Here is a 24,995-nt window from a genome sequence, read left to right on the forward strand (position 1 = left end):
GGTCCTCTGGCTGCTTTCTGCACGGGTCAACCTACAGGTGATCAGACACCTGACCGACAGATGTCCACGCTAGTCGTGTGAGTGAAGCGTTCTGCTCCCAACCAGCAGACTGAGTGGAGATCATAATCAGCGCGTCTGATTCATAATGTTTTTATTCTTGAGTAGTGAATTCGTTAAGGGTGTTTGCATCCTAACCGTAAGGTCCTCCCGTCCGTTAATTGACTAAAATAGTAATAACAAATTAACTATTTTACAAAGTGAAATACATCAGAGTTTAAACGCTGAGGAACTTAGTTACATCTGCTTAAGCAGATAACAACCGGACAGCAGTGATACGTTCATTAAAGAAGACAGGAGACTGTGTCAGGTACAAAATTTAGTTAGAAAAAGCAGTTTTGGAATAAGCCAGGGCCAATGCATGACTCCACAAACTAATAGAAAGATAAACTAATAGATATAGATACACAACTAACAAACTCTGAAGAGCAGAGGAACAAAGTAAAAAGGAGAAAATTAAATTTAAAAATGACTGCATGACAACCACTTTCTGATCGGGAGGAAAAAACAAAAAGACTAAAATGATATAAAATGTATTCCAGTAAAAGTGATTAAAAGCTAGCTGGCATTAGTAAACGGGTGGTTGGCGTAAATAGGCATTTACTGATATTTCGATATACAATGCTGGAGGATCAGCGGATTTACAGACAGACGTGCCTTCACAGACGGCACGAATAAGCGTCTGGCAGCAACTCCAAGAACTGAATGGGAGCGCAGCTTTGAGCCACAGCCGATGACACACGTCCAGGTACAGGTACCCAATCAGGACTCTTTACATTCAAAGGATACCCAATCAGGACTCTTTACATTCAAAGGATACCCAATCAGGACTCTTTACACTCAAAACCCGAATAGGGCTTCAACCATCACCAACAGGCCGTGAACACACACACACACACACACACACACACACACACACACACACACACACACACACACACACACACACACACACACACACGATTATCAGAGGGCAGAGAGGAAAGAGTGAGCTGGTGGAGCGGGAGCGCCTACTGCACTTGGCAGTTCTCCCCTTGCTGTGCCTGTTCCCTCAGCGCCTCCCGACGCTTCTCCCGCTGCTCCGGGGTCTTCTGCAGGCTCAGCGACCGGCGCCCCGCCCGGCCCGCTGGGCTGCCCGCGGGGGTCACCGCGGCAACGGCCGGACTCGTCAGGGAGAGGTGCCCCGATACCTGGAAGAGGAGATGGGAAATGAACGGAGTGGTTTTTCAAGGAAGTGCTCTCTCTGCCTGAGCGGCCGGGTCACCGGGGTTGCCCCCGGGGGCCCCTAGGATTGCCCCCGGGGACCCCAGACTTCCCTGATTAAACCCTGGCCCGCCTCCGTCCAGTCGACCTGCCCCACCATGAGGCCAACCTGCCACCATATCCCGGAGCAATAATACACACATAAACCGTGAGCGTCAGGTGGGCCAAGTTTCCCATACATGACTCCACAATTCATCCAGTCCCAGAGTCACCGTGACACCCGCCACATATTGACCGTTTACACCTCAAGATGACTCACTCATCACTCCAGATCAATATCTCTTCACCCGCCCATCATCGACCTGACACCAGCTGTATGGAAACTCCCTTTCTCCTCAAGCGACATGTTGCTGCCCTCCGTCTCCCCCTTCTGGCCTTGAGGAGTAAGGGCGGTCCCCCCTGTGTGTGAACCGTCTGTTTCCTTCTGTTCAGTGGGTCTCTGCATCAGTCATCCAAGCAGACTGTATACCTGGGTGTGTAGCCAGTGCGGTGAGAACGAGAGCGGTGAGCTGTGAGCCTGTTCCGGGGCCTACCTTGCCGTCGGCCAGCGGGGACTGTGTCACGGTGCGGTCTGCAGCCGCGGGGGTGCGTCTGGAGGAGAGCCGAGAGCTGCGGCGCTTGGCGGTGGTCCTCCTCATGATGAAGGGGCTGGCCTCGCCCATTGGGATATCAGCAAAGCCTACAGAGGACGCAACCCGATTAATGACCACACATACACACACACACACACTTATTTAAGCCAACATAAAAGACTATCAAGACAGGGACAAAAATAAGTGCAGTGTAGTACATTGACAAAATCATGTGTAAGTGGCATGGGTCCTAATACAAGCATCAATAATCATGGTATAGTTAGCAGCGTCTCCGCCATATATAGCGACTGACAGTCACAGACAAAGACAGAGTCACAGACAGTGACACGGAAAGAGTCACAGACAGAGTCACAGACAGAGACAGAGTCACAGACAGAGTCACAGACAGTGACAGAGTCACAGACGGAGTCACAGACAGTGACACAGACAGTGACACAGACAGTGACACAGGCAGTGACACAGGCAGTGACACAGACAGTGACACAGACAGTGACACAGACAGTGACACAGACAGTGACACAGACAGAGTCACAGAGAGTCAGTCACAGACAGAGTCAGAGACACAGACGGAGTCACAGACCGACACAGATAGAGTCACAGACAGAGACACAGACAGAGACACAGACAGAACCTCAGTAGACGCACCTCTCTGCACCAGCTCGGGCAGCCCCTCGGGCCTGAACTCCTCGTCCTGGGGGCCTCCTGGTTGGGGCGTGGCGACGCCGGCCTTGATCCTCTTGGTCAGGTTGTACAGGGCCTCCTGGGCCTTGGCGGGGGTGTGCGCCGCCGCGTCTCTGTTGGCCAGGTGGAGGCGCTTGCCCAGCGACAGGGCGCGGGCCGTGCTCCCTGGGAGCACCGGGGAAGGGGTGGGGTTCTTCGCGTCGACCTCCGGGGCGACTTCCTGCCGCTTGGAGAGCCTCCTGGACAGCCTCTTGGTGGGAGTGGGGGTGGTGGCGGCGGCGGGGGCGGGGGTGGCCGTGGCGGGGGCGGGGGTGGTGCCGCGCTGCAGGCGGGCGCTCAGCGTCTCGTTGGCCTCCTCCAGCTTGTGGACCTGCACCATCAGGCTGCAGTACTTGTCCAGGCTCTCGTCCGCCTCCCTGCTGCGCTCCTCCAGCTCCGCCGTCACCTCCTCCAGCTCCTTCCTGGTGGTCTCCAGCTCCGCCGTCACGGCCTCCAGCTCCTTCCTGGTGGTCTCCAGCTCCGCCGTCACCGCCGCCTGCCGCTGCTCCGCCAGGAGTCTGGCCTCCTCTCCGTGGGCAGACGCCTCGGTGCTGCTGCCAGCGCCTGTGGCAGACAGACGACCACGCGGTTACCATTAACATCCACAAGGTTACCATTAACATCCACGCGGTTACCATTAACATCCACGCGGTTACCATTAACATCCACAAGGTTACCATTAACATCCACAAGGTTACCATTAACATCCACAAGGTTACCATTAACATCCACACGATTCCATCGGAAACTATTTCATCAGAGAAATCTATCTCATTATATTACTTATGTTCTTCTCTGTACGTGTGCGTGCGTGCGTGTTACTTAATTATACTTCTCTAGTGACATACACTGAAGAAAGAACCTATTTGAATGTGAGAGCATTTTGGCTGAACTAGGTTCAATACAGGCGTGTGCATTTGTTTTTACCAGAGCTCTGCTCCAGCGTCTCCTTCTCCTGCTGCAACTGTTGGCAGGTCTTCATCCACAGGTTCATCTTGCTGAGGGCAGAGTCCCTCCCCTTGGCGAGGGCGCCGACCTGCCCGCTCAGCTCCGACACCTGGAGGCACGGCGCTCAGTCAACGGCGGGCTCGTCAAACACGTGAAAGACACGGTAGCAAAAGGCCCCCGCAACAAACGCTAGGTTTGTGTAGCCTGTGCTTACCTGCTGAGTGGCCTGAGACAAGGACTGCCTGCATGTCTCCAGCTCTGCCTCCAGGGAGGAGAGGGTAGCCTGGAGATCCTGCTGTTCACCGGTGAGTCTGTCCCGCTCGGCCTCCAGGGAGGAAAGGCTCGAGCGCAGGGCTTCTTTCTCCTCCTCTAGTCGGGACTTCTCTGTCTGCGACAGAGCAAGGGCGGCGTTCGCGCTCTCCTTTTCGTTCTCCAGCGAGGCGAGGCTGGAGATGAGCTTCTCCTTCTCCTCCTCCAGGGAGGACAGCTTCGCGGACGCTCTCTGGTTCTCCTCAGCGAGCACCGACGCCTCCCCCTCCAGAGAGGAGATGGTGCCCCTCAGGGCATCCCTCTCTTCAGACCCCCTGCTGTCGCTCTCCTGTTCCCTCCTCGCCCACTCCGCCTCGGCCTCCGCCAAACCGCTGTGGAGACCCCTGAGCTCCTCCTCCAGCTTGCTCACGCTGGCTTCAAGCGCCTGCCTCTCCCTGGACCACTTCTCCAGGGCCTCCGCCCGCTCTGACTCCGCCTCGCGCTCCATCCCCTCCACCACGGACCTCTGTCTCTCCTGCTCCTCTCTCCTCCCCGTCTCGGCCCTCTCCATGCCCCGCTCCAGCTCCTCCTTGGCCGCCCTCAGCTCCTCTATGACCCTGCTTTTGGCCTCCAGCTCCCCCTCCATGGCCTCCTTTTCCTGCCTGAGGTGGTCCAGCTCCGCCGCCAGAGCCGACAGCTTCTCGCCCAGGGAGCTCTTCTCCTCCTCCACCTGACACGAAGGAGCCCCGGGGAAAGGCAAGGTGGGAAAGCATAAGACGGGAGAAGGATGCGAGACAGGTCTTCCTCAGGTGCCGATGACGACCACACCATGCACTAGATGACCGTCGCCCCAGTCCCATGACAACGAGGAGCAACAATGCGCATACCTTTTTCCTCTCGTCCTCGAGTTCCTCGATCTCAGCTTTAGCGATCTCCGCCTGGTCAAGAAGGAAAGAACTGGTATGAGGGCCTGAGCTGCACACATCCCTGGGAATAGAAGAACGTGATGCGGGGGCCACAGCCAAAAGGACCCGGATGGAGTACCTGGATCACAGCCTCTTCCAGACTCTGCTCCGTGCCTTCCTTCTCCCTCTCCAGGGCATCGATGCGATCCTGCAGCGAGTCAGACTTCCTCTGGGCATCTGAGGAAGGGATACGAAAAAGTCAGACTTATAAGAGAAAGGCCATGTCTTCAAATAGGAACGGGAATTCCAGCTTGAGCTTGAAATACTGGTTGGTCAAATCGAGCCAAAAGACAAAAACGGATGGAGTTCAACGCTTAGCAAAAGCCTGAGAACAGGGAAAGCCTCCAACATAAAGACACAAAAACCACTCCGTCCTTCTCGTCACCTTTCAGCAGCTCTCCGATCTTCTTCTTCTTCCTCTCGTCCGACTCGATGCGGACCTGGAGCTTCTCGATGCCGCTCCTCATGTTCTGGACCTCGCCCTGGGTGGAGTTGAGGCGGGACGCTATCTCGCCCTTCTCCAGCAGGGAGGACTCCAGGGACTGGGTCATACGACTCAGATCTGCCTCCAGAGCCTGTTGGAGACCCAGCCACATTTGCGTTAGCTAAATCAGATAACGGTCATCATGGAGCTGGTCTGCTGTAGTGCACATGGTGGCTACTGGGGATCAAACCCAGTGCATTTTATTTACAGTGAAGACGCGGTAGATTTAGATTTAGGGAATTTAGCAGACGCTTTTATCCAAAGCGACTTACAATAAGTACATTCTTCATAAGAAAGTGAAACAATATATCGCTGTGGGTACAATAAGAATGTTCATAGAACCAAGTGCAAAGCACCAACAATCGCTAGGTTAACCCATTCCCCGTATAAAACAAAGACAGCTAGGATGAGATGCTACATAACGACAGACAATTAGTGCGTACATTAAGGCGGTGGTAACCTTAACTATCTTTATGTTTTCCTACTAGGACTAAACGCTTGTGGCCTACCTGTATCTTGGAGGCCATGGACTCAGAGTTATGGCAGGCCGAGTTCTGGTCCTCAGTGACCCGGTCGAGCTGGCTCAGGAGCTCCTCCCTCTGGCCCCGGTGCTCACAGAGCTCCTGCTCCAACGCCCCCACCTGCCCGCGCAACTGGGCACAACATGGAAACGATGCATACCGTCATTGGACTAGCGTTGAACCCGAGATCAGAGCATTAGACAATACTGTTGAAGAACCCCAGTCGAAGGATTTAAATGCTAGGATTAAGACGACGCCTCAGTGGACTGGTTGGCCGTCGAGCGGACCACGTACCTGTTGCTTCTCGCCGTCCAGTCTCTCCGCGTTGCTCTGCAGGGCTTCGTACTCCCTCCGGCCCACCCTGATGTCCTCCTCCAGGATGGAGATGAGCTGTCTGGTGTCGACGTTGGTCTTCTCCAGGCTGTGGACCTCCTGCCTCCAGCGGCCGACGGCCCGGCTCGCCTCGTCCCTCTCCTCGGTGCAGGACACCAGCTCCGCCCTCAGCTGGGTGCTCTGAGGGAACACGCGGACCAAACCGTCACAATCCGGTTCCACTGCTTCATTCAACCCCCGACGAGAGCGAAGTGAACACGCCTAAGGTGTCGGTAGAAACCCGACTAGATGAGTTGAGCTAATATAAGCCCAAGCTGAAGTCTAAAGGAGTTGAGCTGGTAGAAGCCCAAGCTGAAGTCTAGAGGAGTTGAGCTGGTAGAAGCCCAAGCTGAGGTCTAGAGGAGATGAGCTGGTAGAAGCCCAAGCTGAGGTCTAGAGGAGTTGAGCTAGTAGAAGCCCAAGCTGAGGTCTAAAGGAGTTGAGCTGGTAGAAGCCCAAGCTGAGGTCTAGAGGAGATGAGCTGGTAGAAGCCCAAGCTGAGGTCTAGAGGAGTTGAGCTAGTAGAAGCCCAAGCTGAGGTCTAGAGGAGATGAGCTGGCAGGTGAACCGACCTCTGTCCTGAGCGTGTCGACCTGCAGCTCGAGGCCGGAGCAGGCCCTCCGCTGGGTCTCCAGGACTCTCTCCAGGGTGCCGCGGTGCTCCTGCAGGGCCTCCAGCTCGCTCTCCATGCCCAGGATGTGCTGCTCCAGGTTGGCCTTCTCAGAGCGCACCCTCCTCAGCTCACTCTCCTGCTGGAGGAACTTCTCGTCCCAGCCACCTGGGGAGCAGGAGAGAGGTCAACCGAAAGGTCAGAGGAGAGAGGCCTTCCATGGCTTTTACTTTGAAATTCGCTGGAGGAGGCGCAGCAGTGCTTCGAGGTGCCGTGGATTTGATCGACAAGTGTCAAACCACCTCAATGGGAAGCAAAAGGACTTACACACGCAGACAATACCGATGACTTGGATGGAGCACAGGATCTTTGTTGATGTTAAATTCACATTTTACTTTAATAAGTGGGAGGGCCACTGCTGAAAAAGGACTCTAGGAGCGCTAATAGGTTTCTACAACGTTCCTCATTGAACACACAAGGTGTAAAACGTGCTCATTAGACAGATGGTTACCTTTGGCCATCTCCATACCCTCCATCATCTGCATGATATCCACCAGTTGTTCTTTGGCGGTCTGCAGTTGCAGCGTTAACGCGTCCCTCTCCTCCGACAGCTGGAACACCTGGAAACAAACAGACACTTCATCAGCGGACGCCTTGACGATACAGATAATGGGGGAAGGGGCCGCCATTGATCCATTGGTTCGGGGGCCGTATGAACCGCTGGTACGATCCGGATGCGCTACCTGCTTCTCAAAGCCTCGGCTCTCTTGAAGGGTGAGGGTGAGCTTCCCGGCGGTGCCGCCGCCCTGGACCTCGGACGCCCGGAGCATCAGCTCCAGCTGGTCCACTTTGCCCTGCAGCTCGGAGGACAGCTCCTTCCTCAGCGAGAGGTCAGAGGTCAGCAGGAGGACCTCGGAGCGGAGGCTCTGGAGTTCCTCTTCCAGGAGCCTCATCTTGTCCCGGCTCTGGTCCAGATCAGCTTGAAGCTGGTGTGGTTCTGTGAGGGATGGATTTATTAATAACACTGAATGTTATCGGTGGGGTCTGTTGGCGGTAAAGGTACAGTGCTAAAGACATTGTAAGAGGAGTCTCTGCTACAAGTCTGAGGTGTAGGGGTCTAAATCCAGGCCACATAACAAGGCTGGGACTAGGCTGGAACATTGGCGGCCTGGAAAATGGTAAAAAAAAGGTTTGTTTTTCGTCTGAGCTGCTCTTTTAAGTTCAGTGATCATGCTGCATTACTGACCGGGGAGGTTCATCTTGGGGCCTTCATCCTCAGCGGCGGGGCAGCGGGCCTCAGCCACCCCACGGCACGGCTGCTCGTGGTGGAACGACCTCCTGGATCAGCCCAGGGAGGGGAGTTCAGTTAGAGAGACAGATTTTTGCATGACATGTTAGCCATTAAGTGTCCATCTGAGTGCCGGAAGTGAATAAATAAATTGCAAAAATGGCTAACAAATGTTCATTCAAAGATATATGGCCATTCAATGGCCAGATTAACATTTGATATCTCCGGTTGTTCCTGAGGTTGTTGTGGGCTTCTGGTCATCGTACCTGGCGGTGTCGACAGGCCGGTTTGGCGGTTCATCCTGGTCTGCATCCGGAGCAGCCATGGTGGAGTGCCGCTCTGCAGGTGCTTCCATACTGGACTCCATTTCATCAGGCTGGCAAGAAGCTGCAACCAGGGAAGTGAAAAATATAGATATTAAATTGAAATTTTTTAAAAAAGTAGTCGATCAATTCTGCAAAATAAATTTGGACCCACACTCACCAGGTTGAATGTGTCCAACCACCTGCTGGTCACCGTGCGATGGAGAGGCTGTGTCCATGCAGCCGGGACTCCCCTGGGTCTCAGAGAGCTGCTGGATGACCCTGTGCTGCTGGTCCACCTTCTCCAGCAGAGCAGCATACTGCTCTTTGAACAGCACCAGTTCCTTCTGCAGCCCAGATGTCTTCTCGTGCAGCTCTCGTTCAGGCTCAAACTGCCTGCCTCTGGGATAGCACAGCACAACACCCATGGACCGCGGTCAGCACTGATGTGAAGAGCTCACGTTAAATATATTTAAGAAAATAAAGAATGACAGCTCCCCCCCCCCCCCCAAAATAATGCAAGTCTTAGAATAAAAAAAAACACATTCACCCGCCGAGTAAGAAATCGAGCAGACGAACGGTTGTCAATAAAATATACAAATATACACGCATAGATACCTAAAGTCGCGACTATCAATTAACTTCATGATCTCCTGGTTCCTCTCCGCCAAGCGCCGGACAGCGTCCCAGTGCTGCCGAGACTCTTCGTTTGCAGGGTTCATTAGCTGCGCAGGATCCATGCTAGCGTGTAATTGGCGTTTCTCCTCGGTAAGAAGGTCGAGACTGGTTTGCCGTTGGACATTGTCCCCGGTCAGCAGTCTTATGGCGCTCTCCAACTGAAGCCGCTCTTCTGCCAGTCGTTTCAAGCTGGTCTCCAACTCCTTGTTCTGATCAGATACCTTGGTCAGCTCCGGAATCTGTGCCTCGTCCTCATTCAGTTTCGCTTCTGCCTTTTCTTCAATTAACTGATGCAGTTTAGCTTCTGCCCAAACCCTTTCTTCGGTCAAATGTTGAAGTTTGGCAGCCATTTCAATATTTTCTTCAGTGGCACGTTGAATTCTTTGTTTCATTTTAACATTTTTTGCGGTTATCTCTACAAATTTGAGGAAATAACCCACAAAGGCTTCTTTTGACGAGTCAGCCTGAATCACAAGCCCGTCTGAGATTTTCCTCTCCTCGTGGAGCCAGTGAATTTCAGCTTCCAGCCTGGCCGTCTCTTCCACCATCTGCTCATAGGCAACATGTAGCTGGCCAAACTCTTGATTGACCTGGTTGAAAGAAGAACGAGCCGCCTGGTACGATCTTAACACTGGTAGAAACCTGCTCTCAAGGAGAGAGCAGTTGGTCAACAGCTTCTCGTTTCGTGCTTCTAAAACACTGACATCCTCAACCAGCATTTCTTTCTCTTTGTTAACTATTTTGGACAAGATCTCGTATTTCTCTAATTGCTGATAGCAATCGCTCAATAGGTCGGACACGCCCTCCTCCGTGTGAGGGCCGCGGTTGCTCCACTCCAGTAGATGCTCCTGGGCCGTCTCGTACTGGCTCTCCAGCGTGGCGTTGCTGGACTGTACTTCCTTCAGACGGGTCTCCAGCACAGACACCTGAAAATCACGATGAAGATGATCGTAAAATTGCTTGATGGAGAAACATAAAAAAAAATAAGATAATAAAAAAAAATAAGCAATATAACAGGAGGCATTAAACGGGCAGAAAGTGTGTTTTAAGTCCCAGCTCATCGGTCTGACCTGAGCTTGACTATCCTCCAGCCTGACTTCCAGGTCAGTCTTCTGTCTCTCCAGCAGAGCTATGGTTCCTTTCAGCTCCTCCACCTGACCGTCGAAGGAGGTCCTGGCCATCTCCGTGTCCTCCAGGTCCATCTGCAGCATCTCCATCAGCACCTGCACGTGAAGCGACATTAACTAAAAAAAGGACACAGGTCAGCAACCAAAACACCTGCATGAAGATAGCTAATAAGTGTTGATCTGGTATTCACCACCAAAACATTTGTACTTCAAACCAATGTTTGAAACACACTTCCCCACCATGCATTAGCTTTTTAGAGTTTAAAAAGAAAGTGCTCTAGAATAAAGAGCCAACAGCTGCGAGGCGGTTATGCTTCCTCGAAACTCAAACGTAAAGATCAATGTCTATTAGAAAAGGATATGGATTCAAATCTGCTGCCTCGGCCTAATCCTTCCTGTTTGACAACGCCTACGAAGAGGGACACTACTTCACACCCACCAGAAGACCAAAGAAGACTTCGTGCTCAGTAGAAGGGACCCACGCTCACCTGGACAAGGTTCATGTTCGGCGGCGTGGAGCAGGGCTCCATCTCTTCCTCCTCGGCCGGCCCAGGGCTCTGCTGCCCCCGGGCCAGGTCCCCTCCACACGCTGTGGCCTCAGCGGCGGGGCAGCGGGCCTCCGCCACCCCACGGCACGGCTGCTCATCGTGGAACGACCTCCTGGATCAGCCCAGGGAGGGGAGTTCAATTAGAGAGACCGATTTTTGCATGACATGTTAGCCATTAAAGGCATACTGTACGATTTCCAGTGATATGCACTTTTTAATATGTTGTTGAAATTGGTTCTTACATCCTGACAGCAATAAATAACTTATGGGCAATGAAAAAGAAGCGAAAAAAAAACGAAATGTGTATCGGCTATAAACCTGTTAAAATGCTTACCAATCGGAGACATTGTACCCGAATCTAAAGAACCAATCACAAGCCTGCGTGTTCTCTCCCCTCTGTGTACGAGACTGAGCCGAACTGCTCGAGGAAAAACGAGAATAAATATTGGATTAGCTTTTCAGCGATGGCGACAGCTGAGGGAGTTGAATGGCCTGAAAAGTGACGCAATGGTTGCCGTTGAAGTAAGCCGTAAGCAGCAGCAGCGCTCGTGCACGGCTCTGTGTCGAAGGGTGGGGGCAGGGAGTCCTGAAGGGTGGGGGAGGAGTTAAACGGAACTCCGAAGAGAAGCTAATTTCAAATCATGCTAGCTCTCTCACATCGTACAGTATAGCTTTAAGTGTCCATCTGAGTGCCAGAAGTGAATAAATAAATTGCAAAAATGGCTAACAAATGTTCATTCAAAGATATATGGCCATTCAATGGCCAGATTAACATTTGAAATCTCCGGTTGTTCCTGAGGTTGTTGTGGGCTTCCGGTCATCGTACCTGGCGGTGTCGACAGGACGGTTTGGCGGTTCATCCTGGTCTGCATCCGGAGCAGCCATGGTGGAGTGCCGCTCTGCAGGTACTTCCATACTGGACTCCATTTCATCAGGCTGGCAAGAAGCTGCAACCAGGGAAGGAAAAAAATAGATATTAAATACAAAATTTAAAGAAAAAGTAGTCGATCAATTCTGCAAAAAAAATGTGGACCCACACTCACCAGGTTGAATGTGTCCAACCACCTGCTGGTCACCGTGCGATGGAGAGGCTGTGTCCATGCAGCCGGGACTCCCCTGGGTCTCAGAGAGCTGCTGGATGACCCTGTAATGCTGGTTCGCCTTCTCCAGCAGAGCATCAAACTGCTCTTTGAACAGCACCAGTTCCTTCTGCAGCCCAGATTTCTTCTCGTGCAGCTCTCGTTCAGACTCAAACTGCCTGCCTCTGGGATAGCACAGCACAACACCCATGGACCGCGGTCAGCACTGATGTGAGGAGCTCACGATAAATATATTTAAGAAAATAAAGAATAACATCTCCCCCCCCCCCCCCCCCCCCTGTAAGAATGCAAGTCTTAGAATAAAAAAAACACATTCACCCGCCGAGTAAGAAATCGAGCAGACGAACGGTTGTCAATAAAATATACAAATATACACACATAGATACCTAAAGTCGCGACAATCACTTTTCTTCTTGGTCTCCTGGATCCTCTCCGCCAAGCGCCGGACAGCGTCCCAGTGCTGCCGAGACTCATCGTTTGCAGGGGCCATTAGCTGCGCAGGATCCATGCTAGCGTGTAATTGGCGTTTCTCCTCGGCAAGAAGGTCGAGACTGGTTTGCCGTTGGACTTTGTCCCCGGTCAGCAGTCTTATGGCGCTCTCCAACTGAAGCCGCTCTTCTGCCAGTCGGTTCAAGCTGGTCTCCAACTCGTTGTTCTCATCAGATACCTTGTTCAGGTCCGGAATCTCTGCCTCGTCCTCAGTCAGTTTCGCTTCTGCCTTTTCTTCAATTAACTGATGCACTTTAGCTTCTGCCAAAACCTTTGCTTTGGTCAAATATTGAAGTTTGATAAACATTTCAAAATTATCTTCAGTGGCACGCCTGTCTGAGATTTTCCTCTCCTCGTGGAGCCCGTGAATTTCAGCTTCCAGCCTGGCCGTCTCTTCCACCATCTGCTCATAGGCAACATGTAGCTTGCCATACTCTTGATTGAAAAAAGAATGAGCCACCCGGTTCGATCTTAACATTGGTTGAAACCTGCTCTCAAGGATAGAGGAGTTGGTCAACAGCTTCTCGTTTCGTGCTTCTAAAACACTGACATCCTCAACCAGCATTTCTTTCTCTTTGTTAACTATTTTGGACAAGATCTCGGATTTCTCTAATTGCTGATAGCAATCGCTCAATAGGTCGGACACGCCCTCCTCTGTGTGAGGGCCGCGGTTGCTCCACTCCAGTAGATGCTCCTGGGCCGTCTCGTACTGGCTCTCCAGCGTGGCGTTGCTGGACTGTACTTCTTCCAGACGGGTCTCCAGCACAGACACCTGAAAATCACCATGAAGATGATCGTAAAAGTGTTTGATGGAGATAAAAAATATATAATAATAAAAATATATAAGCAATATAACAGGAGGCATTAAACGTGCAGAAAGTGTGTTTTAAGTCCCAGCTCATCGGTCTGACCTGAGCTTGACTATCCTCCAGCCTGACTTCCAGGTCAGTCTTCTGTCTCTCCAGCAGAGCTATGGTTCCTTTCAGCTCCTCCACCTGACCGTCGAAGGAGGTCCTGGCCGTCTCTGTGTCCTCCAGGTCCATCTGCAGCATCTCCATCAGCACCTGCACGTGAAGCGACATTAACAAAACATGAGTCCAGTATTGGAAAGCAGCACTTTAACAGTTTGCCAATTTTTCTAGCCCAGCTCTCTGCGGCTCTGGAACCAACCAATAGGAGGGAACAACAATGGATACCAATGTATTCATTCATTGAAATTAAAATCAGTTTGCGGCTGAAGCGCGGATCATACCTTGATTTTATCCATGGCGACCGTCTTCTCCTTCAGCGAGTCCGAGGCTTTGGTGTGTGCCGCCTCGGCGCGGTTCAGCCTCTCCTTGAGGCCCTTGACGGCGCCGTCTTGCTCCTGGAGCCCGGCGGACGCCGCCGACAGGCTGCGCTTCATGTTGGCCACCTGCTCCCGGCGAGCCGCCAGCTCCTCCGTCGCCGCTCGCTCCGCCTCCCTGGACGCCGCCAGCTGCTCCTTGAGGGCCTTCTGTTTGTGGAGGAAGCCCTCCATCTCCCGCACGTGGCTCTCCTCCTGCCGGGCCCTCCCCTCGGAGAGCTCCCGGACCTGGGTCTCCAGGGGCCCGAGGAGGCCGGCGGTCTTGGCCAGGCTCCTTTCCAGCCCGGCGGCGTTGTCGGCGCAGGGCGCGTGGCTCTCCTGCGCGGCCTCCAGAGCATTCTGCAGAGAGCCGCAGGACTTTTTGGCCGCCTCTAGCTCGGCCTTCAACGCGGGCAGCTGCTCCGCCAGCGCTTTGCTTCTGGTCACCTCCTCCGACAGGGCAGTCAGCTGAGCCCGCAGCCCGTCTCCCTCCTCTGTGTGAGTGTGCTGTAGGTTCTGAAAACAGATTAAAATAAAATAAAAATAAAGATAGTTATAGCCAAAGGTACAAGGTTTACAGGATGATGCAAAATAGACGTAACATAGATATATGGACAAACATGGTAGAAATCGACAAAGGCTGATGCAGTGTTCCAATACACACTTGAGACGAGATTGATCAGCCTGAAAACCGTCCACGCTTACCTCTGCTTCTGCCTTCAATTCCACAGCCTTGGTTTCCAAAGCAGCAGTTTGTTCCTCCAGCGCTGTGATCTTATGCTCGGCGTCTAGGAGCAGTTTCTCCTTGTCTTCTGCTTGGCTCTGCAGGGCTTTGACCTCCTGCCTGGTCTGATTGAGAGCTTCTGACGTTGCGTTCAGGGCCTGCTTCTGCTCCTCCTCCGCGGCCGACAGAGTGTCGATCTGACCCTGAAGGCCGGCTCCAAGGCTCTTCTGGATCTTCAAGGCAGATTGCAGAGACGAGATCTGGAGTGACGAATGGAAAGACTTGATGAAGGAAGAATCGCAGGATGCAGTCAAGTCAAAACAGATGCTGTAGACTGAATATCAAATGCTAATCTTGTCCAAAATAAGAATCAATCTTACAATTAATCATATTATAATTAATACTGCAAATAAAATACATGCATCGGTGAGCAGGTTTAATACAAACCTTATCCTCAGAGAGCATCAGGTCCTGTTGGATCTTGATCAGCTCCAGTTTAGCCTGTTCAGCCTCCTCGGCCTTCTCCGCGACGGTCTCCTCACACTGACTCTGCATGGACAACTTCTCCTCCATTAACCTGAGAAGAGATGAAAAAAGGAAGATTAACAATGGAAGACCCTTGCGGGATTGTGTGGATGATGGCTGGTTTAAGCTGCCACACCTGGCCGTATCTGCTGGACTCTACTCTGGCTACAACCCTAAATATAAAAGCCCATCCATAAAATTGTTTTTAAAATCATTGTTGCAATTTGAAAAATGACTCCATTTGAAATGGCCTTAATTGAGCCGACAGAAAGCGTGTCATCTCCTCGTTGAACTGATCCTTAGCCAATGAGGAAGACGACGCCTCACACAGACACAGCGGCCGGCGGGCCGCCCCTACCTGTGGTTCTGGGCGTCCTGCTGCTCGCTGGCCAGGGCCAGGCTGTCTCGCAGCTGGCTGGTCTCGGCCTGGCCCAGCTCCAGCATCTGCTCCTTGGACAGGAGCAGGTCGCAGGTGGTCTGGTGCTGCTCCTGGAGCTGGGCACGGGACACCTCCGCCCGGTCGGCCCGGCCGGCCTCCTGCTGCAGCCGCGCCTCCAGCGCCCCCACCTGGCCCGGAGACATCATCAGTGGAGCGCACACAGAGGATGCTCCGCACTGCTGCCACGAATAAGAACCCGAGTATGTTATAGTGCTGAGATCATTTTCCATGAGTGCCCTAAAGGAAGTGCAATTTGGATCGTTGGGATGCCAGTTTTATAGAGCGTTGATTTCTCCTTCTAGTGAAGGTCGTTTTTTTCCGAGGGTCCAACTTATCCTAAGCAACTATAGCTGCAATAGCAAGCAAATGGCTACAATGGCTCTCATTCCTTTGTAAAACACCCAAAAAAATAAATGAAAGGTGAATCGAACCCTTAACCCACCTGTTCCTGGAGCAGTGCTACCTGGACACCGATGTTGTCCAGGTCTTTGGCGTGTTTCTGTCCTGCTTCAGAGAGCTGGGCCTGGGCGTCCTCGTACTGCCGCTCCCTCACCTCCAGCTCGGTGCTCTTGTTGAGGAGCTCCCCCTTCAGGGAGTCGATCTGGGCCGACAGGCCGGCGCGCTGAGCCTCCACCCCGTTCAGCTGGCCCTGGAATACCGAGGTTTCCCCCCCTGCGGTTAATATCGCTCCAGCGCCATGGATGTCAGTCAGGCTCCATGCTGCGGTACGTACCTTCAGCTCGTCGTGGTCCTTGTTCAGCTGGGAGATGGCGCTCTCCAGTCTGCTGATGTTCTCACGGAGAACACCCTGCACAGCCTCCGTCTGATCGATCAGGGCCTCCTTCTCGGCCTTCCAGGCCAGCAGAGCCTGGTGCTCCAGCCGCTGCTCGGTGCACTCCCGCTGGCTGGAGGCCAGGCTGGCGCCCAGCGCCTGGCCCTCTTTCTCCAGGACGGCCAGCCGGTCGCTCAGCTGCTCCGTCTCCCTCTTCTGTTTCTGGAGCTCGCTCTGAGAGCTGGGTTCAAACAGCGACAGGTTGAGAACACAGGAAACACATTTTGACTTTATGGGCCGTGTCAAAATATCAGTTAATATTTAATAGAAAGCATGATTTATAAAGAAATGAGACGACGCATAACAAGATATGGTCAACTTTTTCTCTCTATAAGCCTGGTTCAAGTCCCGCTCTCCATTGACAGAGAGACAACGCCTACCTGTTGGTTTTGGCCTCAGCATCTGAGAGAGCCTTCCTCAGGTTGTCCAGCTCCTTGCTGGAGGACTGAGTCTGCTGCTCCAGCTTACATTTCAGCCCCTTCACCTCCTCAGTCTGCGCCTCCCATTTAGCTGGAGATCACACACACACACACACACACACACACACACACACACACACACAGTACCATTGAGTCTTTTTGAAGGTGATAAAGGAGCAGGTACAGGCTTTGTCACTGATGGTATGGAAGAAATTAATGATTATATTCTATGGTAAACCATGATTATTATTAGGCCTAAATATCTAAATGGTAGAAAACATCTAAAAGCGCCTCTGGATTCTGATCCAAGGCTCGACACAGCCAGTGTTTCCCCCACGTTCACACAGCAGCGGCGCGCCGCCGCTGCTGAATTTTCTCCGCCGCTGCAATAAAAATCCTTCTCCTATTATTATTATTTTTTACGTAGCTCCTTTAAGAAAATGTACAGCGCGTAACGTCAATTGCGCAGCACGCGGCACATCGTCACGTGACCAACATCAAATACGTTTATCGCGTATTTTAGTTAGGGATTTATGCTAATCGCCTGTAAGCATGTGGTCATTAGCATCTGGCGACTTGTTTGAGAGTCAGCATCAATGGCCCCCCCACCACCAAATTCCCCTACAGAAGAGCCCTGGAGCTCTTCTTTAAAAAGCCCAGGAGAATTAAATGCTCCCAGGCTGGATGTAGCCTTTGTGGATGAGCAAAAACTTCACAGTTCTCCGTCTGTTGTCTTCTTTGTCCTCATCCTCCTGTCGCTCTCTAGTCCTCTTCCCCTGACTCTCACTGTCTCACAAAGGAGCTGAGCTCACCTGAGGTCTATTTGTAGTGCTAAGGCTCACACTGATGGTATTCAATTAGCTTTATTTTTTATTTTTCATTTGTGAGTCTGTGTTCTTTTCAAATTTTAGTTAGGTTTATAATTTAAAAAGATGTGTTTTGCCCATTGTTGCAGGAGATTTCATTTTTGAACAAAGTGTCTTATGTAAAAAACAGTTATGCTTTGGGCATAGCAACCATGTTTAGTGTTTAAGCATTAGGCAAAAATCTGTAAATAAATTGTGCAAATTATATTTGCGTTGTGGCATTTTTTGTTTAAATATTACTATACAAAAATATACAAACCTGTAAATGAAGACACAAAAGGCAAAGTTACAACACCAATAATCCCATCTACAGTAATACACAGGACTGTTTGAATAGGATTTAAGTGCATATTCTCCTCTCAAAGTGCACCAGATTCATGCATTCCAATGTAAAGGGTACAAAAGAATTTCGGCCGGGGGGGGGCATGCCCCCGGAACCCCCTAGAGGGGTCGGGGACCACACCACCGCTGCTGAAAAAAATCCTGCGGGAAACACTGGACACGGCTCCATGGAGTCTGGGGTCAGAGCGTAAGTTGGAACCCCCACAGGATGACTGATTGTGGGCGGACACTCCAAACAAGAAACTGCTTTGTATGTGTGGATAAAAAGGACGCCGGGTTCTGTTGACTGGCAGGGCTTTGTTGTGGCCTTTTTTAACGATGAAGTATTTTTGTCATACTTGCACCGGACCCCTCGATTTCTTCTGCTCTCTTAGTTAGTAGAAGAGTTAGATCTCGGTTATTTCCACCACAATGGCTACAGGCAGGATGTGGATACTTTGGGGATCGAACCCTGTGCCTTTCAGCTGGGAGTAGAACACCCGAGTTACTACACATCAACCGACCCCCGGCTATTAGGTAGCAGATAAGCAGTGGATGTGCTGAGAGAGCTTCAGGCCCACCCCCCCACCACGCTCACCCTTCATGTCGTCCAGCAGGCCTTGGGTGCGCTTGAAGCTCTGCTCCGAGCTCTTCTTCTCCTCCTCCAGCTGAGACAGCCGCCTGCTGCCCTGGTCCAGCTGGACTGACACGCTGTTCTTCTCCTTGAGCAGCTCCTGGGAAGCAGAGCACACGAGAACCTCTTTAGCTATCTCAGTAGTATATAATAGACACCTTCTGGGTATGTTTATGAAAATAGTAACTTCCGGTTGGGGGGAGGGCGGGTGGTGGCGTGTTAATGACTTATTGCTATTCTGTGTAATTTAATATAGGGCCTATGTTCTCCTCTCCTTATGGGTCAACTAGAGTGCGAGCCTGCTAGGGTCGTGTGATGCGTCTTATTGCCTGCGTCTTCCTCTCTTTTCGTGTGTTGTAAATCAGCTTTCAAGCAATGTTTTGGTGCATGGGCTTGTTCCTCGACCCCCTGGCTAGCGTCGACGATAGCCAGAGGGTTACATGATACGACCGCCGACCCCTCAAATGGCATTGGGGGCTGGTTATAATCTTGTTTACCATCTGGTAAACAACCACCTCCTCCATAAGCCAGCCGAAGTGTGTGTGTGTGTGTGTGTGTGTGTGTGTGTGTGTGTGTGTGTGTGTACTTTGAACATCCATACAATCCGTGTCATATGATACCGGATAATGCAAACTAATTACTTTTAACGATCCTCAGGATGAATAACAATAACAGACATTTAGAGGACACTTCCATCCTAAATAGATCTCTAGGGTAAAGCTATACGTCAGTCTGCTCACCTCCATCTTCTTGCGGAGGTCCTGCTCCTTGCTCTGGCTGGTCTGGAGACCTTGTTCGGACCTCAGCAGCTTCTGCCTGTGCTCCTCCACGTCCCGCTGCATCTGACTCTTCTGGTGGCCCACCTGAATAGAGCAGAGACGGTTTACTAGGAGACATAGATACAATTATTTCGAGGGCAAGACCTTTTTCTTAGGTTATGAATAAGATTGAATGAAGAAGAGGTAATGCGAGAGGAAGATGACAACAAAAGGTTTGAGGTGGTTGAAGACCACGCTCCCCGGAAAAGAGAAGAACAGAAAAACAAGATAGGAATATAGCATCGGAGAGAACCAAGGAGGAGTTTTGAACCTTCTCCATTTCAGCCTCTAGCATGTTGTGGTCCTTCTTGGCCTGTTGGATCTCCTGGGTCAGCTTGGATTTGGTCTGGTTCAGTGTCTGTTCCAATGCATGCTGGGAACTCTGCAGTTGTGCTAGCTCCTGGAGAGACGCACATGATTTCATACGTTTTAAAACCAAGCACGAATTATGACAATATCATACCTGAAGTGGAACCACATTTCACTTCATGGCTAATGCAAATTAAGCTTGAAAACCTTCAATGTGTACCCTTTATCAATACAACTGGTCTTGTTATGAGACCAGTTATTTAGATGCAGGGGATCGTCTTTGTGTATAGAGATAATTTGCAACAAATAGTAGCATTTGTTGAGGATTGTTTTATTTGTTAGATATGGTCTTGCCCCCTCCCCCCACGGTGGGGGGGGGGGGGGGGGGTTGTAGGGCTGAGAGCCCCACCCCTTCTTCAAACAGGAGTGAAGAAGCCAACTTTTTCGCATGGCTTCTCACCTTCTGATTGGTCCTTTCCTGGTCCTTGATCTTTTGCTCCAGGGCACGTTTGCAGGTCTCAGCATTGTGCCTCTGGCAACCCATCTCCTCCGTGACCTGCTTGAGCTTCAGCTCCAGAGACGAACACTATGGGGGAGCAAGATGGACGTGTGGTCAGCTTTGGAGATCAGAAGTCGGTGGGGAGCATCTCCCATTTCAGGTTTACAAGCCATCTCCTTTCAGACATTTTTATTTCAATTAAGATTGCCATCGAAAGGTTATTTGATGTCAGTGTGCCATATAGGCCGCATTGCCTTGCAAGGCCACCGCCGGCTAAGCCTAAGTCCTAATTTCAAATGAAACAAGTATACAATATAACTTGCATACAACTATGTGATCAGTACCGCATAAAGAACACCATACCTTGTCCTCGGACTGCTGGTGTTTGGCTGAAGCCTGGGTGAGCTCATGGCGGGTCTTAGCCAGATCCCGGTCCCGATCCACCAGCTCTCTGCGGCTCTGGTCCAGTTGGATCTGCAGCTCCTGGAGCCGGGAGCTCTGACCACGAATCTCCTTTTCCTGGGAGGCTAGATTCCTCTCCAGCTCGGACATGCAGCCACGCAGTTCTGGTGGAGTGGCACAGAGGAGAGTACTGTAGCACTGACACGGACACAAGAAACCACTGGACAAGTGGCTCAGTCAGGTCTTGCGAGAACGACCAAGCACAAACCAGTCCGACACAGTAACAGGACCATCTACGGTTATCGACATCATTAGGAGGTTCGTCGTTGGCTAAAATTTGTGACAATTGACAAACCACAGCTGAGATGCAATGGACTGAGGAATGACTGTAACCTAATTACCTTGGTTTAGAGCCTTCAGCTGCTTCATCTGGTCGGAGGAACCAGCCGGACTCTGTGCCACAGCGGATGAGCTCATTCGCTGGCTGGGTTTGATTGGCGTCTCATCGTGTGCATCCCAAAGGGAAGAACCGCCCCCGCCGCATCTCTTTATGGGCGTATCCAAAGGAACCTGGGACGGCCGGCTCTGGGGTTGGTCCGACTTCTGCCATGGGAATATGGAGGAGCCGGCCTGCTGACGGGCAGCTATATCTTTGTGACTGACGGTGGTTGAGGACTGATTCAACATCTGGTGGAGGGAGTGAACAAAATAAGAATAACGATTTTAAACATACTATAGTGAGGGCTGTAACATCGTGCAGACAGCACACCTCACAAAAGATAAAAGGGAACAGATGTCATCAGTGGTGCTCACCTTAACCTGCAGCACTTTGAGTTCAGTTTCCAGCCTCTTCCTCTCGTCCACCTCCTGGCTGTATTTCCCCTGGAGCTCCTCCAGCCTGTTGTCTAGTTCACACACAGAGAGTTCAACTGGATTACTTGAGGGGGCCCGAGATGGAAAACCACTAATAACCAAACAAATGGTGAGCAGTGATCATACTGGTCCACAGAGGGCGACAGCACGGACGGTACCTTGCTGTCTGTGTCCTGGTGTGGCGCTTGGTGCAGGAAAGCTCTTCAAAGGAGTAGCATAGGCCTGCAGCTCAGAGCACGATGACGACGACAGCGAAGACGAGGAGGAGGAGGAACGATCCGACTCATTCTTGTACCTGGCCAGGGGAGAGGGTTTATGATTATTAACATAAATCCTATCCATCTCCTAGAGTGAAATCCTTTTTAAAAAGTGTGCCAAAAATATATTTTTGCTGCAAAAAAGGGTTAAATCTGTAAAGATTGAAACACAGCAGTAAATTCTAATAAATGTTAAAAACAAAACCAATGAGTCCTTTGTCTCGATTTTACGTAAACATTAACATTGAGGACGCTTTTATCCAAAGCGACCAACAATAAGTACATTTGTAAGAAGACCCATTTAATGTATGCATATATATTTTAGAGGTCAAAGGCATGGACATTTTTTGATCAAACCGGTCATACGCACTTTTTGAGCTCCTGTTCCAGTCGCTCTATGGTTCTCTTGGAGGCGCTGAGCTGGCCATCCAGGTAGCTAACCTAGGTTGAGAAGACATGGTTTAGCCATGAAGGAGGAAACATTAGCTTTCTTCAAGCAAGCTTCCCTTACCCACCCCTCTTTGTTTGGGTGTGTCCCTAAACAAGGGATTGCAAGGCTGTGAGTAATACACAAGGGAACTTGTAATCAGACCCCCTTCAGGAATAGTACAGGCCAGTAGCCTACAAATTAAAAGTCTAAGCCGCATAGTTAATATATCAAATACAATCACCTGCCAGTAGGGTTAGCTTTTGTGAAAGTCATAATAATGTTGAAGGTAGCCAGCCCATTTCTTAAGCCAGAGCAATTCAATTCCCTCAGATGTATTCTGCATGTAAGGGGAGTAGGTGTAAAAAAGATGCGACATTGCTTATAGATGTTTTGGTGATGGCCAACCTGCTGCTCCTTGATCCCCAGGTCATGGACAACTTTCTGGCGGGACTTCTCCAAAGAGTCACATGACTCCAGCAGAGTCTGGTTCTCTCTTTTAAGATGAGACGCATCGCTTCGCTCACTGTCCACCTGTAGAGAAAGGAAGACGGACATGAGGCTTTCCCCTGGTACAACAAACTACAACTCTCTGATAAGACTCTTGTGATTAGGGAGCTTGTGAAAATAGTAAAAATATGTGAATTTAGAATGAGTGAAAAACATACATTTGACATGTGTTTAAAACCCCACATTGGTTGGAATACTATTTATTTTGGTTTTGAGTCGTCGTACCATTTGTTTTTGTGTATGATCTCGGAGCAACACTAGAATCGCTGATACAACCTCTAAGTTCGGGTTTCAGTTCGAACGACTATTGTTTTGAACAGTATCACCGATGCATTACTTATCTTCATTCAACAGTGGTTCTGAGCGAGCAATTTGATTGGACAAACATTCCATGATTTCTGCAGGAGTGCTGATATGAGCATCCAACATCACTCGGAAGCAATTTCATTAGTTTATATGATTAAGCAAAGAAACAAATCATAATCTATTGTCAATTATTATTGTTAACAGTACATTTTACTAGCAGAACTGTTGTATAAAAGCAATATCACACTCGAGGTCGCAATGTTGTCGCTCTATATCAGCAACACCTCTCATGTGTTATTGCTTAATTATTGTACACAGGACTTATCAATGCCGTGGAACGCTCTGTTCACTCGCATGGGCTCTTCACAACTTCTGCCGGTGAATTATATTTGATAAATCACCGTTGCTAAGTATAATTGACCTCTGTCAAGGAAAACAAAATACTTTTTTCCTCTTATGACGTCTTTGGTATCACTTTGAAAGTAGTCTGGTAACTTGTCAACCCCAGTGTTCCCTATGGGAGTTTTGTAGGCCTACTTTGTTAATGCATAATTAAAAAAAAAAAAGATTTAAAAAGATTATAAAAATATATATATTATTATAAAAAATTGCATTGGTTGTTATGGCGGGGCCCTATTGTTGTTAAGGCGGCCGCCTTACCATACAGTGCTGGGGGGTGGGGGGGGACACTTGAACGTTATGATTGCCATGCTGGACATTCACAACGAGGGGCTCCTCAAACACCAACCTTTTGCTTCTGTTTTTGCAGGGCAGCTTCCAGTGAGTCCAGCTGAAACTGTTTTTGAGTCCTCTCCTTCTTCAGTTTGTCTAGCTGGCCCTCTATCTCCAGGATCTTCTGCAGGGCTTTCGCTGGAAGACCATCCTTCCACTCCTCTACTGCCCAGCTCATGTCGCAAAACCTGGCCAATTCATGGAAACTTTAAAATCGGAGGATCATGTGCGGAACATTTTATTCAGTCATAGGAAGGCATGTAGCTCAGGAGTTTCGGGTTGGCTGGTTTCGAGGACCAGCCAACCCGCCTGGTCCTCGACTAGGAGGACCAGGCGGGTTGGCTGGTCCTCCTAGTCGATTTGTATCTGAGCAAGGCACTAGTAGTCAGCATATACAATCGATCGGGCGGCGAATTGCATTGCGTATTCGACATCCCGAAGGAGAATTTCGAAGGCTAGTCGGTTTACGAATTAGATTAATAATAGGTTGATACAAATGAGAATATTGTAAAGCGCTTTCGGTGGCCACTGGTTACAACAAAACGCTTTATAAAAATGCAGTCCGTTTACCGTCAGGCTCACTGAACATCAAGTAAATATCGACTTTTCAATGTAAATAACGTTTTCTTTGACCGAACATTATGAACAGATAGTGGTATGTGCATGGATTTTAAAATACATACACATAAAAGCGATTATCAAGCACATTTCTGACACCATAACATTGTTTTGCTCTTTGCTATTCGTGAAATGGAGTAAGCACTTACTTTTCAGCAGGCCGCCGCGTCAATACAGGACACAACTTAACGAGTCCAAAATTTCAAACTCCACCAAATGGGGTAATTTCAAACAGCCTCACTGGTATTGGCTAGCTCTGCTGACGTCAATGAGGCAATAGCTCTGATTGGTTGGTATTGTACGCCTCTGTTTTTTTCATGGACCTATGCAGGTTTTTTTCCCCCATGGTAGGATCGAATGGCTCCTCCCCTAAGGTTCCTCCCTGTAACCGACTGCGTAATTATACATTTTTTTTAATGGAGAAGTACACTACATGCCCTCAATGTTACTGCCTAGAGTCATTGAACTAAAATAAGTAGGTGGAAGAAGCTTATAATAAATCATCAAGCAAGTGATGAAGTGAGGTGAAAATAATTTAATTGTGAATCCATTTACTTTATTTATGGACGTGGAATACCAAAAAGGACACTTGTCCTTCTGCTGCAGACTACTCAAACTCTCTTATTTAAAGTGTGAAATGCGGTTTATCCGATTTTACCTCAATACCAACTCAGTTTACACAGGAAACGATTGATGTGGGCAAAAAAAACAACCAAAGTGGGGGGGGGGGGGTTAACAGATAGGGTTAATCTGTGCCTATAGTCTGGTGGGGCCAGGATGAGAGCTAGGAAGAGTGGGCCCCATAAAATAAGTATCTGCGTTTGTATGCTGACGGGATGTGGGGGA

General features: G+C 50.2%; 1 protein-coding gene across 3 annotated transcripts; it reads right to left on the minus strand.

The window, feature by feature from the left end:
• Nucleotides 1-363: 363 nt before the first annotated feature.
• On the minus strand, nt 364-24,376 carry cenpf (centromere protein F). Of its 3 annotated transcripts, none has more exons than XM_030376579.1 (42): nt 24,299-24,376; nt 23,548-23,719; nt 22,392-22,517; nt 21,927-21,997; nt 21,458-21,594; nt 21,240-21,331; nt 20,828-21,113; nt 20,388-20,590; nt 19,986-20,111; nt 19,488-19,616; nt 19,139-19,261; nt 18,363-18,498; nt 16,539-16,668; nt 16,060-16,339; nt 15,769-15,975; nt 15,246-15,454; nt 14,810-14,939; nt 14,344-14,622; nt 13,567-14,154; nt 13,226-13,378; nt 12,212-13,086; nt 11,769-11,989; nt 11,552-11,672; nt 10,666-10,837; nt 10,121-10,273; nt 8,991-9,976; nt 8,554-8,774; nt 8,337-8,457; nt 8,029-8,120; nt 7,526-7,779; nt 7,294-7,402; nt 6,745-6,950; nt 6,095-6,313; nt 5,789-5,932; nt 5,181-5,370; nt 4,875-4,972; nt 4,718-4,768; nt 3,796-4,560; nt 3,561-3,690; nt 2,559-3,197; nt 1,854-1,999; nt 364-1,247 (listed from the first exon to the last, which is right to left on the minus strand). In XM_030376579.1, the coding sequence occupies exons 2-42, from the start codon at nt 23,707-23,709 to the stop codon at nt 1,068-1,070; spliced, it is 9,660 nt and encodes a 3,219-aa protein (XP_030232439.1). In that variant the 5' UTR covers nt 23,710-23,719; nt 24,299-24,376; the 3' UTR covers nt 364-1,067. The 3 variants fall into 3 exon arrangements, with proteins under 3 accessions (XP_030232439.1, XP_030232437.1, XP_030232440.1); XM_030376577.1 differs by having other exon boundaries at nt 10,121-10,294; XM_030376580.1 differs by lacking the exons at nt 10,121-10,273; nt 10,666-10,837; nt 11,552-11,672; nt 11,769-11,989 and having other exon boundaries at nt 8,991-9,615; nt 12,735-13,086.
• Between the last annotated feature and the right edge of the window lie 619 nt (nt 24,377-24,995).

Source organism: Gadus morhua, chromosome 14 (assembly GCF_902167405.1).
Source record: "Gadus morhua chromosome 14, gadMor3.0, whole genome shotgun sequence".
NCBI classification, from domain to species: domain Eukaryota; kingdom Metazoa; phylum Chordata; class Actinopteri; order Gadiformes; family Gadidae; genus Gadus; species Gadus morhua.